Below are 13066 nucleotides of genomic sequence, written 5' to 3'. Positions count from 1 at the left end.
GAGGAAACATAAAGATAGGCCACAATTCTTGGGAAGCCCCTAGAGGAAGCAACTAATGTATTGAGGTACAAATGACTGATAAAAACATCAAATTCCCCTCCAAGGAATTTCTTGAAATTTAAATTAGCATCAAAACCGAGAACTTTGTATATAAGGGACAGCTGAAGCCAAGGTTCAGGCCACGCCCCTGCTGTCCGAGGGGACCATCCCGTAGCAGCATCCACAGTTGCTTCCGTTGTCTTTGGTGTCACGGGACCTTCCACGTTGCCCTCTGCAGTTCTGGGGGAAACCAGACATACTGTAGCCATTTGCAACCTTGCACAGGAGAAATGTGAACCCCCAGAGTGCAGAAAAGGATCTGTAAAATAACACCTGACTGATAAATGGTTATTGTGAAAGACAGAACTTGCCGCCTCTCGCCTGGGCCTCTGTTCTCCGTGAGCTCCTGGGTTCCCTCTGTGTGGCTTGGTGGGGGCGAGGGTGCAGAGCATGCTCTCCCTCTGGTGTTCCAGCTCTTGAGAGCTAAGGTGGTTTTCTTTCTCAGCCCACCGTGCTCCAGGATTCTCCTGTGCCACGCACATCCGCTATCTTTGCTTTAAAGGTTTATTTATTTATTTGAAAGAGTTACAATAGACAGAAGCGGGGTGGGGGCGGAGAGAGAGAAGTCTTCCATCTGCTGGTTTACTCCCCAGATGGCTGCAATGGCCAAACCTGCACCCATCTGAAGCCAGGAGCCAGAAGCTTCTTCTGGGTCTCCCATGTGGGTGCAGGGGCCCAAGGACTTGGGTCATCTACTGCTTTCCCCAGGCCATTAGCGGAGAGCTGGACCGGAAATGGAGCAGACAGGACTCAAACCGGTGCCTATATGGGATGCCGGCACTGCAGGTGGCGGCTTTACCCGCTACACCACAGCACTAGACCCCCGGCCCCCCACTACCTTTCCTGTGGGAATCAGCTGAGCCTTGCGGGGGGGAGGGACCTGTAATACCACCTGGGCCCTCATCCCCACCCTGTCCCCAGGCCTCCCCGGGTCCTGTGTAAAAGTCCTCTGCAGCAAGGGTGACATGACTGAACATTCCTTTTATCGAAGCTAACATTCTAGAAGCTTTTCTGTACGCATTGCTTCTCCCTAGCTGCCTGATTTGCATGTGTTTGTTGTTCTAGGTCGGCAACAGAGATGATTCCAATCTTTATATAAATATGAAGTTGAAGGCTGCTGAAGAGGTAAGCCTGTCACTCCCATCCTCCCCACCCCTCGCCCTCTGACCTCCGCCCCCACACACTTGCGTCACCCACAGCAGACGTTAGTTCATCTGTTGTTGCAAGTCAGCAGCGAGGAACTCCGCAGCCGTGGCCTCTGCTTTGCCCTTGAGCACTTTCTGCCCTCGGTTTTCCTAGCAGACATGGCGCTGCTTCAGTGCAGGGGTGACTCCCATCTGCCGTCCTCGCAGTGAAAGAAACGGTCAGTGTCTAGTCCCGCTGCCATGCACCGGTGTCACACGGTTTGGTCTGGTTTTGTTTTTGCAGATTGGGATCAGAGCCACTCACGTCAAGTTACCAAGAACAACCACAGAATCTGAGGTGAGCACCTGGGGACTGAGTGGCGGGAAGGTACCTCAGCTCGCTTTCCTCTCTGGCCGTTGGTTTACTGGAGCGTTTAACGTGCCTGAGACTGTACTGCAGACAATGCTGGACAGTACCTGCCACGTGAGGGGCGCTCAGAAGTGGGCGCGGCGCCGTGCTCATCACACCTTCTGCTCCGTGGTTTTCTGTAGTTAGAAACTGAATACCAGGGTAGTTCAGGGTGGGCACTGTGTGTTGCTTGGGGAAACTCCTTCCATATTGGAGCCCCTGACTCTATGCCAAGCTCCCAATCCGGCTTCCTGTTAATGAGCTCGGGAGGCAGTGGATGATAGCCCAGCTACATGGGACCCTGTTCCCCCGCTACCTGGGAGACCCAGGTGGCTCCTAGATTTGGCCTGGCCCAGCCATGGCTATTAGGGCAATTTCGATAGGGAACCAGTGGATGGAAAGTATCTGTCTCTCTCTTTCTCTGTCACTCTGCCTTTCAAATAAAAAATAATTTTTTTAAAAGTTCTTGGAAAAAAAGTTCAAGGAAAACTGATTAAATTTATTTTGATGCAAAAAATGTTGAAATCTGTACATACAAAGGATCTTTGAGAAAGTCCATGCAGATGTCTATTATGAAAAAACTGCATAGATTTCAAAGTATTTTTTGCACAAAAAATAAACTTATCTTTCAATTTCATTTCTTTTTTAAAGATTTATTTTATTGGCTGGCGCCGCAGCTCAACAGGCTAATCCTCTGCCTTGCAGCGCCAGCACACCGGGTTCTAGTCCCAGTCGGGGCGCTAGATTCAGTCCCGGTTGCCCCTCTTCCAGGCCAGCTCTCTGCTGTGGCCAGGGAGTGCAGTGGAGGATGGCCCAAGTGCTTGGGCCCTGCACCCCATGGGAGACCAGGAGAAGCACCTGGCTCCTGGCTTCAGATCAGCACTATGCACCGGCCGCAGCGGCCATTGGGGGGTGACCAACGGTAAAGGAAGACCTTTCTCTCTGTCTCTCTGACTGTCCACTCTGCCTGTCAAAAAAAGAAAAAAAAAGATTTATTTTATTTACTTGAAAGGCAGAGTTACAGAGAGGCGGTCATAAAAGAGAGAGAGAAGTCTTCCATCCTCTGATTCACTCCTCAAATGGCCTCAATGGCTGGAGCTGAGCTGATCTGAAACCAGAGCCAGGAGCTTCTTCCAGGTCTACCATGTGGGTACAGGGGCCCAAGGACTTGGGCTGTCTTCCACTGCTTTCCCAGGCCATAGCAGAGAGGTGGATCAGAAGTGGAGCAGCCAGGACTTGAAGTGGTGCCCATATGGGATGCTGGCAGTGCAGGCGGCAGCTTTACCCGCTACGCCACGGCGCCGGCCCCTTCTCTCACTTTTGATTTCTGCATTGCTCTTAGGTGTTGAAGTGCATTACGTCTTTGAATGAAGACTCCACTGTCCACGGGTTCATCGTGCAGCTACCTTTAGATTCAGAAAGTCCCATCAATACTGAAGCAGTGATCAATGCCATTGTCCCTGAAAAGGATGTGGATGGGTGAGTGTGGCACATTTCATGATTGCACTTACAGTGTATCAGGGACCTTCAAAAGGTCATGGAAATGCCTGTTATGAAAAAAGTGTACGTGGATTTCAAAATTCCTGGTGCCAAAATAAACTGATCTGCTAATCCGTTTCTCACAAGCTTTTCGAGCCCCCCTTGTGTCTCTAATTCAAGAACGTAGATTTGCTTCTGGAGAATGAAGACAGCTAATGACCTCCGATTTCCTCTTATTTTTGTCACTTTTGTTGTTACAGACTGACTAGCATCAGTGCAGGGAAACTTGCTAGAGGTGATCTCAATGACTGTTTCATCCCTTGTACGCCTAAAGGATGCTTGGAACTCATCAAAGAGACAGGTAAAAACCAGCCAATCAAACGAGAGGACATTTTCCTGGAGCCTGGGCTTGACAAGCAGGGGTATAGAAGGGATGCACCCTGGACCATAAATAAAGAGTTGAGTGGCAAAGGGCCTGTTTACTGGGGGCTCTACCTGCATTCTCATTTAATTTCTCACAACCCTATGGGGTAGGTGTCATTGCTGTTCAGCAGCCAAGAAAACAGGCGTACACAGGTTGAGTAACTTGTCCAGAAGTGGCAGAACCAAGATTTGAACTCAGGATTATTTAAGTTCAAATTTTTTTAAATTTTATTTATTTGAAAGAGTCACAGAGAGAGGTCTTCCATCCACTGGTTCACCCCCAAATGGCCTCAATGACTGGAGCTGAGCCGATCCAAAGCCAGGAGCCAAGAGCTTCTTCCAAGTCTCCCACGTGGATGCAGGGGCCCAAGCACTTGGGCCATCTTTCACTGCTTTTCCAGGTCCATTGGCAGGGAGTTCGATTGGAAGTGGAGCAGCTGGGACTCGAACCAGCACCCATATAAGATGCCTGCACTGCAGGCCAGGGCTTTAACCCTGCACCGGTCCCTTGGGTTCAAATTGATTTGTTTTTGTGAAAATAAAAATAACCTCTAGGCAATAAGAATTTAATGACAAGTCCCCATCCAGGAAACCGACAGCAGATCTCCCTGGAAATTCTGAGACTAGACAAATGGCCGAAAATGGATCTCTCCAGCAATCGGCCGTGTCAGGGAGCTACCTCGTTAGCACCTTGACATTCTAATTTCATGATGAATAGTTTGGGCAGAGGTTGTATTTTATAAGGAGGTGGGCCCCTTTAAAAAGAAGAAGGCCAGAAGTTTCAAGTGGAAAGTTTTGGCCAGCGTGCATTTTCTGTGGTTGGCAAGAAAAGGTCAGGCCGTGGCCTTGGGACAGCCTTCACACCGCATTTGTGTTCCGAAGCATGTTTAGCAAACTGTGTTACAGCGTGATGAAAGCCGATCCCCAAGCTGCAGTGGCTGTCAGCTTCCACGGCCTCCTGAGGAGGAGAGGCTACTGTTGGTCTGAATGCAGCCTCACCTCTTCTGCTGATTCCTGAAAAGTACAGGAAGGCGCCGTTTAAACCCTCTCATGCCCAGGTCTTTTCTTCTAGGTGCTCATGCTGTGTGCCTCACATGAGAGCTTATCTTTGGATAAACTGATTTTATGCAGGAAGCGTAATTTAAATCCACACTGCCCTAAGCAGGGGCCCACTGCCTTCAGTGTTGCTGTATTAGAAGGGCTCAGGTTGAGTTCTCAAGACTTTTTCCTCTGGGTGGCCGGCTCATGCACGGGCTCCACGACCCCAGGCAGCTTGAGCCTCGTTTTATCCCTGTGCCCAACAGTCCTGGGGCCTGGTCTCCTTGACCAGCAGTGAAACACTGTCCACCTGCTTGTCACTTGCCCACCACTGGGTGCTCCCTAAAGCTTCGCCATTGAGTGGACTGCGGGTCCTTCCTGAAAACGATGTTGGCGTATGGTGGGAAGGGTGGTGGCTGAGTAAGCAAAAAAAGAAAGCACTCCACTACAGTAAATTTCCCTTTTATGCCTTCACTGCAAATAACCCTATGGCTGAGCCCTAAGCCAGGAGAGAAAGTCGGGTGAGGGATTGCGTAAACGCAGTTGACAAGAATTACTGACACTCAGCTGATTTCCGTCACCTCTCTCTGTCCCGTTACATGTACCCTATTTATTGTAATAACAGATTTTCTGTCATCTGATGCCTTCTCCCATATGGCTGTTTAGTGGTATGTGAGCGGTGTGTCTTTTTTGAGTGTAGGTTTTCTTCCCACTCCCCTATGACTCAATGAATGGATCTTGGCTTCAAGCGCCTCTCAAAAACCCACGGCAAGAAGGACACATGTGCAAGTCCCAGTTTATAGCTGAAACTCCAGAATGAGACTGTCATTGCCAAAAAAGGAGTTTTTTTAGAAAGGCGTCTGGTTGATGTAAAGGACCTGTCCCTGTGCACCTGCTGTCCTGTGTTCTCCCACGCCGGTGGCCTGCGAAGGAGGGCGGCCTCCTTCCCCTACCCCTGATGCCTGCTGGCTCTCATTTCAGGAGTGCAGATTGCCGGCAGGCACGCTGTGGTGGTCGGGCGCAGTAAGATAGTCGGTGCGCCAATGCATGACCTGCTCCTGTGGAACAATGCCACGGTGACCACCTGCCACTCCAAGACTGCCAATCTGGATAAGGAGGTGAGTTCCGGAGTAGAAGGTGTTCCACGTGTGTGCGTGTGCACGTGGGTGTCTGCTCATTGCTGTGTGTGTGTCTGTGTGTGTGTGTTGGAGTTCTCTCTTTTTTAAAGATTTATTCATTTGAAAGAGTTATACAGAGAGAAAAGGAGAGACAGAAAGAGATCTTCCATCCGCTGGTTCACTCCCCAAATGGCCACAATGGCTGGGGCTAGGCCAACCTGAAGCCAGGATCCTGGAGCTTCCTCTGCGTCTCCCTCATGGCTGCAGGGGCCCAAGCCCTTGGGCCATCCTCTACTGCTTTCCTAGGTGCACCAGCGGGGAGCTGGATCTGAAGTAGAGCAGCTGGATCACGAACCTGCGCCCATATGGGATGCCGGAGTTGCAGGCGGCAGCTTTACCCGCTGCACCTCCACGCTGGCCCCTGAAGTTCTGTTCACATCACGGGAGTGGCCAGCGCTGAAGTGCCAGGCCCTGGCGTGGGCTTTTCCTCCCTTAACTCATTTCACCTCTGTACCGTTCTGAGTCCTTTTACAAGACAAAGAAACTAATTGAAGTTAAAAACCAGCCCAAGTTTGTGCTGAGTTTGTTCTAATGGTAGACTTTGTGCACCTGTGTGCCTCGTGGTAGACAGGGGTTAGCTGTAGAAGCCTGGGAGTTGACCGCTGGCAGCCAGATCCATGTGCCTAAAGCTGGTGGCATTAGAGGCAGAGGTGCCACAGGAGGCTAAGAGCAGTGGTCCTGTGACATCTGCACCTGCTTGCTCTTGATCCCTGCATCACGTTCCTGAGCCCAAGAATGCTCACATGTCCGTGTTCCCGTCGGCAGTGCAGGGCACTCTTAAATGTGGGGCGAGAGCTGGAGAGAGGCCCAACACCTTGTCTCTCATTCCTCCTGGAGCAGGGCTCTGTGGAGCCGTCTCTGGCCATTCCATTGCCCGGGGAGGGGGTCCTAGGCCTGTGCTCCCCACTACCCTGTAGGTGCTCGTCGCTTCCCCATTCTATACAGTGCCCGGGGAGGATGAGTGTGGTGGTGAGAGCAGGGCTGAGACACCAGCACAAGGCTCTGGAAACTGAGTGGCTTACACTGGAGGCCTGGATCCAGTGTCCTATGAAGAATTTAGTACAAAGCGTAGAGGGGTGCTTTCCACGTCTAGATCTTTTGGCACGTGTTTCATTCTCATTTCCTTTCCCCAGGTAAACAAAGGTGACATCTTGGTGGTCGCAACTGGTCAGCCTGAAATGGTGAAAGGGGAGTGGATCAAACCTGGGGCAGTTGTCATCGACTGTGGCATCAATTATGTCTCAGGTGAGCGTTGCTGGGGGAGGAAGTGGTCTCTGGTAGAAGGCCCAGCAGAGGGGATGTGCGGGTCACCCAGGCAGTCCCGAGTGAGACCTTCTTGTCACATGTCAAGGTTGAAGTGCAGAGGCCGGGACAGATGTCCTCGCCTGAGGGTGCACGCGGTAGCAGGTGGAAAGGTCACCTTGTAGGCTGACTCACCTGGTGGCAGAGCCCGTGGTTCCCAAGGTGTCTCTGTCCAGAGAGAGAGAGAGGGAGAGAGAGAGAGAGGGAGGCAGAGAAAGGAAGCTGCTGCTTTGTCTGCACCTTGAGCTCCCCCTTCATTTTAAGGGAGGTGATGGCTGGCTTGAGGACATGGTGTCATTGTTGGAAATGCTGTGAGAGTTCAGAGGAGGAGCTCATCCTGCCCAGGGTTCCCTAGAAGGGTTTTACAGCTGTCTGACCCAGGCTTGAAGGCAGAGGTAGAGAGTCAGAGGCAGAGAGAGTGAGGTCTTTGATCTGCCAGTTCACTCCCCAGAAGGCCACGGTGGCCAGAGCTGGGCCAATCTGAAGCCAGGAGCCAGGAGCTTCTTCTGGGTCTCCCACGCAGGTGCAGGGGCCCAAGCACTTGGGGCATCTTCTACTGCTTTCCCAGACCATAGCAGAGAGCTGGATCAGAAGTGGAGCAGCCTGGACTTGAACCGGCGCCCATATGGGATGCCAGTGCTACAGGCAGCGGTTTTACCCGCTACACCACAACATCAGCCCCTGGTCGTGTTTTTTAAATACCAGGAACTTGTTTCTGTCCCCCCTGTTCTCAGCGTTAGCCCTTACCTGGATATCTCTCTCCCTGGTGTCCCCGCTCCCAGCTGAACCCTACCCAGACCCACCTCCTGCTCTTGCCTTGCCCCACCCCCCTGAGGCATGGCCCCAGGACCTTTTCCTCCACGTGTCTCACCAGCTCAGGCTCCTTGGGCTCATGCTGTTTCGGTGACCAGCGCCACCTCGTGTCTGACTTGCACTTCGTGGACACCTGCCTTCACCTGTGCTGAGCTGGACCACTTTCCCTCCCCTGCACGTTTCTCTTTGGCAGGTCCCAGGTTTGCATCCTTGGCAGAGCAGGCTATTCTGTCAACCCTGAAATTTCAAAGGAAAATATGCGTGAGCTTCAAAAAGATCCTAGAAAATGGAATTAACATAAGATTAGGGGTGGGCGCTGGAAAACAGCGATGTCTCAGGTCCTTCGTCCTTGGTCCCTGCCCCCGACGTGGGAGACCTCAGTTGAGCTCCTGATTCCCAGTGTCAGCCCTGCCCAGCTGTGGCCACTGCTGGCATTTGAACCAGTGAATCGGAGCTTTTGTTCAACCTACCTGTCTGCCCTTAAGTAATCAAAAGAGAAAAAAAAAAAGTGAGTTTATTTTGGTGTAGAGCAATTTTGAAAGCTGCATAATATTTCAATAATACACAGTTTTTCATGAGCTTTTTGAAGATCTTTTGTGTGCCTAAATTTCAAAAATATGATTTTTTTTTAAGATTGATTTTATTTATTTGAAAGACATAGTTACAGAGAGAGAGAGAGAGAGAAAGATCTTCCATCTGCTGGTTCACTCCCCAGATGGCCACAACGGCTGGAGCTGCGCCGATCTGAAGCCAGGAGCCAGGAGCTTCTTCCAGGTCTCCCATGCGGGTGCAGGGGCCCAAGGACTTGGGCCATCTTCCACTGCTTTCCCAGGCCACAGCAGAGAGCTGGGTCGGCAGTGGAGCAGCCGGCTCTCGAACCGGCGTCCATATGGGATGCCGGCACTTCAGGCCAGGGCGTTAACCCACTGCGCCACAGCGCCAACCCCTCAAAAATATGTTTTACACCATAATTTAACCTCTAATTCCATTTTCCATGAACTTTTGAAGGTACCCTGTAAAGACTCGTGCAAGAAAGGCACAGTTGTTAACTGATCGACTACTTCTGTGCACCGGCACCAGGCCGGCCTTGGGCGCCTTGGTTGAGTAAGGCTCAGCTGTGTACTTGGAACCATTCCCTCCCCACCTGTGATGGCTGGTGTTCATCCCAGATCTGTCTGATCCCTCTCAATGCAAGTGGATCTCTCTTGTTGAAAATCCTTACCTCCCTCCCCCCTCCCGTAGAACCTGGCATTGTCTCCCACTTGGTGTCCTGCGTTCCCCTTGCTAGCCCATCAGCGGTGCTCTCAGGGGGCTGTGTCCAGCTTCTTGCCTTCTGACCACCGGCTCTCAGATCTGTTGCATTATTGAAAGGAGTTAGAGCAAGACTAGTCTTCCGTCTCCCTTTTCATCTCAAGCTCAAAGTGTAGACGCTGAGCTGCCAGGAGCGTTAGTCACTGTCAAGTCTTCACTGTTTTTAACCTGCCTCCCACTCGGCCTGCCGTGCTGTGAAGACAGTCGCTCATAATTGATCACTCATTTTCTGGTAGTATAATTACCTATTGGGTGATAGAAAAATTGCTCTCCTACAACTCACTTTTGGATACTTGCGATCTGACAGTCAAGCTTCCTCTGAAAAACTGGCATCTCCTGGATCGGGTTTCTGCCTTTGGTGCCTTTGGGATTGGAGGTGAGAGATGGAGAAGGAGGACGTGGGCGGGTTATCTGCAGTCCCGCAGACAGCTCGGAAGAGTTGACTTCGGTGTGGAACTCACTGCCCTGTTCACATTGCTTCCTGGCCGGGATGCTAAAGTAGAAGTAGAACAAAGCAGGGTCCTCCCACCTGTCGGCAGTGTCTGCTGATCCTGGGTGTATAGGCAGCTAAGTCTGGATGAGGCGGAGTCACAGAGTTACAGACCAATGAGTGAGCAGAAGACTTAATGACTGTTCTTTGCAAACACTCATTTTAATTTTTTAAAAATGTATTTAAAAGACAGAGAGAGAGAGAGAGATTGACAGACAGAAAGAGCTCTTATTTGTTGGTTCACTTCCCAAGTTGTCTCTAGAGTTGAGGCTGGCCCAGGCTCAAGCAAGGAACTGGGAACTCATTCCAGGTCTCTTACTTGAGTGGCGGAGACCTAAATACTTGAACCAGCACCTGCTGCTCCTAGGATGTGCCTTAGCAGGAAGGTAGAGCCAGGAACAGAGATGGGGCTCCGCACTAGGGCCTCTGCGAGGCAGGTGTCCCGGCTGTTGTCCTAACCATTACCCTAAACACCTGTCCCAAGCAAATCTTCAGTTCTGGAAACAATGTCTTCACAACTGGGCCACTGCTTGGTTCATATTTTGATGATTTGAAATCATTTGCATGGAATAGCAGGAATAAGTCACTTGACAAATTAACAGTGAATTATGGTAGATGGATGTTTTGCCGCCCCCCCCCCCAAGGCATTTAACATTTAAATAGAGAGCAGGAAATGTTGGGCAGAGGAACATGTGGCAGCGTTCCTCCTGGTTGGCTTGCTGAGGGTGTTTTGAGAAGGGCTGGATTAGTAGTGTTTTATCTGGGAGGATTACACAGAGGGAACACTTTCCCCTCCCTGCCCTGATCCAGACTCCAGCTACTCAGTGTCGCGGCTTCTGCACTGGCCTCCTTTCTCAGACAGCATCAGATTCAGCGTGAAGGGGCTCAGCTGGGTACCACGCTGAATCTTTTACCTGTCATTTCTCAATGCAAGAGAAGTTCCAGGTCTGGGAGTAGGCAACCAAAGTGCTTGTTGGTTTTCCAAGCCGTCTACTTGGGCTGAGAAGTGGTCACTCTTCCCGGGGACCACATCTGAACGCACACCAGCAGGCACTCAAGTCCACCCTGCTGCTGTGTGGTTTAGGAACACACCTGAGCTCTCGCAGGGCAGTATTTACCTGGGCAGTGAGGGATGTGTGGGTGGAACTGAAACTGACCGCTGTGAACACATAGATGGCGATGCAGGAGGTGTTTTTTTTTTTTTTGACAGGCAGAGTGGACAGTGAGAGAGAGAGAGACAGAGAGAAAGGTCTTCCTTTTGCCGTTGATTCACCCTCCAATGGCCTCCGCGGCTGGCGCGCTGCGGCCGGCGCACCGCGCTGATCCGATGGCAGGAGCCAGGAGCCAGGTGCTTTTCCTGGTCTCCCATGGGGTGCAGGGCCCAAGCACCTGGGCCATCCTCCACTGCACTCCCTGGCCACAGCAGAGGGCTGGCCTGGAAGAGGGGCAACCGGGACAGAATCCGGTGCCCCAACCGGGACTAGAACCCGGTGTGCCGGCGCCGCTAGGCGGAGGATTAGCCTAGTGAGCCGCGGCGCCGGCCAACAGGAGGTGTTTTTAGGTAACTTCTGGGTTAAACTTGACACACCTGTACGAAAGGTGCCATGCTTTGCACATAGTTTGTCTTCTGAAGGTTCATGCGCTGGGTGGAGGCTTGGGCCCCACGGTGTTAGGAGATGGTGGAACCTTTTTGAGGTGGGGCTTAGTGGAAGGTGATGAGGTCTTGGGGACACACCCTCAGAAAAGACTGATGGAGTTCTTATGGAACCCCAAGGTAGTTGCACAAAAGCAGGTTGTTCCAAAGCCAGGCTTGGTTCCTTCTGCACATGGCCACCCCTGCCAGGCTGTGCCCAGCCGGGGGGGGGGGGGGTCCCTCACCAGAAGCTAAACCAGTTTGGCTGCCAGATCTTAGGCTTTCAACTCCTCAAACTGTGAGCTAAATAAACCTCTTTTGTTTATAAAATACCCGCCTTGGGCATTTTGATATAGCAACAGAAAGTGGACTAATGCAAAGGGAAAACCCCTGACTGTTTCCTTGGCATTTTGAAATGATTTTAGGGCTTATGAAGGGAAATGTTTTGCTGTCATTTCCTGCTTCGTAATCTCCTAGAAACCTGAAACTATCCCAAGCAGTCGTGTTCACCAGCTCCTTTTTGTCCATATAAAAAAAGATCTTCGGTGTCGTGGGTAGGAAGAGAAGCCCTGTGTGTGGAGAAAGCTTTCTCAGTTTCAGGAATGTGCGTGTTTTCTCTCTCGGCTTGCAGCAGGCCTGTGAGGTTGGTGGTTTTATTTATTCATTTTCTTGTGTTTGGACTTCAGATGAACATGGAGCCCACAACGGCTGAAGGCTGACAGTGCAAGAACCAGTTAGTCCTAGAGTCTAAGTCTCTCAATTCTGTTTTTTGGGTCACACTGGGGAGCTTCCTCCCTACAGATCTGATCAAAAGCAGGGTGTTGTGGCTAAGAGTCTACCAGATCCTGCTGCAATAGCCTTTTTTATTTTTAAAAAGGGATGCTAGCATCATAAGCAGCAGCTTAACCTGCTTGCCACAACACTGACCACTGTCAGACTTCAAAAACAAAAAAAGATTTATTTATTTGAAAGAGTTACAGAGTCAGAGAGAGAGATATATCTTCCATCTACTGTTTCACTTCCCAAATGGCTGTAAACGGCTGGTGGCTGGAGCCAGGCTGATCCAAAGCCAAGATCCAGGAGCTTCTTCAGGGTCTCCCACATGGGTGCAGGGCCCCAAGGACTTGGGCCATCTTCTACTGCCTTCCCAGGCCACAGCAGAGAGCTGGGTGTGAAGTGGAGCGACTGGGACTCAAACCAGCACCCATGTGGTATGCCTGTGCTGGCCTCGTCAATAACATTTTTGCCTCAAGGTCTAGGCCTGTGCCCAGCCCCTCCTGGAAGTGCACTGAAGCCAAGTGTAGGCTGTTCTTTGTGTGAGTGAGCGATGATGCATCACTGGGTTTTGTTCTGTTGAATAGCTCTTCTTTGCTGGTAAGATTTGTAGTTGTTCTTGTATCCTCTTAAAGGAAGTATAATTACATTCTTTGCCTTCGGCATCCGTTTAAGTAGCTGCTCATCTTTGGAATGGGTTGTTGGATTGTTCCTCCAGCTCCTGCTTGGAGCTTACGAAATGCTGACAGTTGCTGTAGAAACGGCATCTGGCAGCTGTGACATAGCTGGAGCTTTGTCACTGCACCCCGCCCCCATCTCTTTTTATGCCTTAGCAAATTAACATTTTAAAAGATGCTCATTATATACTGGGTAGCTGGTTTTAAGAAAAAAATTAATTGATATTTTATTTGCTACCTGAATGACTACAAAAGGATTCTCCAGGTTTTGAGCATCTTAGGAATTTTTGCAGGTAAAAGAAGATTTTCTTCCCGA

General features: G+C 50.8%; 1 protein-coding gene across 4 annotated transcripts in view; it reads left to right on the top strand.

Annotated features, from left to right (window-relative positions):
* MTHFD1 (methylenetetrahydrofolate dehydrogenase, cyclohydrolase and formyltetrahydrofolate synthetase 1) overlaps positions 1-13066 on the top strand; it is a 70784-nt gene that overhangs the window by 29450 nt on the left and 28268 nt on the right. For 3 of the 4 annotated variants that reach the window (XM_008271884.4, XM_070065041.1, XM_070065042.1), the window contains exons 3-8: positions 1165-1224; positions 1528-1581; positions 2975-3111; positions 3372-3472; positions 5554-5690; positions 6884-6995. In XM_008271884.4, coding sequence (XP_008270106.2) covers positions 1165-1224; positions 1528-1581; positions 2975-3111; positions 3372-3472; positions 5554-5690; positions 6884-6995 — 601 coding nt within the window. Of the gene's footprint in view, positions 1-1164; positions 1225-1527; positions 1582-2974; positions 3112-3371; positions 3473-5553; positions 5691-6883; positions 6996-7044; positions 10855-11217; positions 11943-13066 lie in introns of those variants that run through there. The other variant, XM_070065043.1, reaches the window with a different exon arrangement.

This window comes from Oryctolagus cuniculus, chromosome 20 (assembly GCF_964237555.1).
Source record: "Oryctolagus cuniculus chromosome 20, mOryCun1.1, whole genome shotgun sequence".
NCBI classification, from domain to species: domain Eukaryota; kingdom Metazoa; phylum Chordata; class Mammalia; order Lagomorpha; family Leporidae; genus Oryctolagus; species Oryctolagus cuniculus.
Note: the sequence above shows the minus strand (reverse complement) of the source record. Positions and strands in the feature narration are given on the sequence as shown.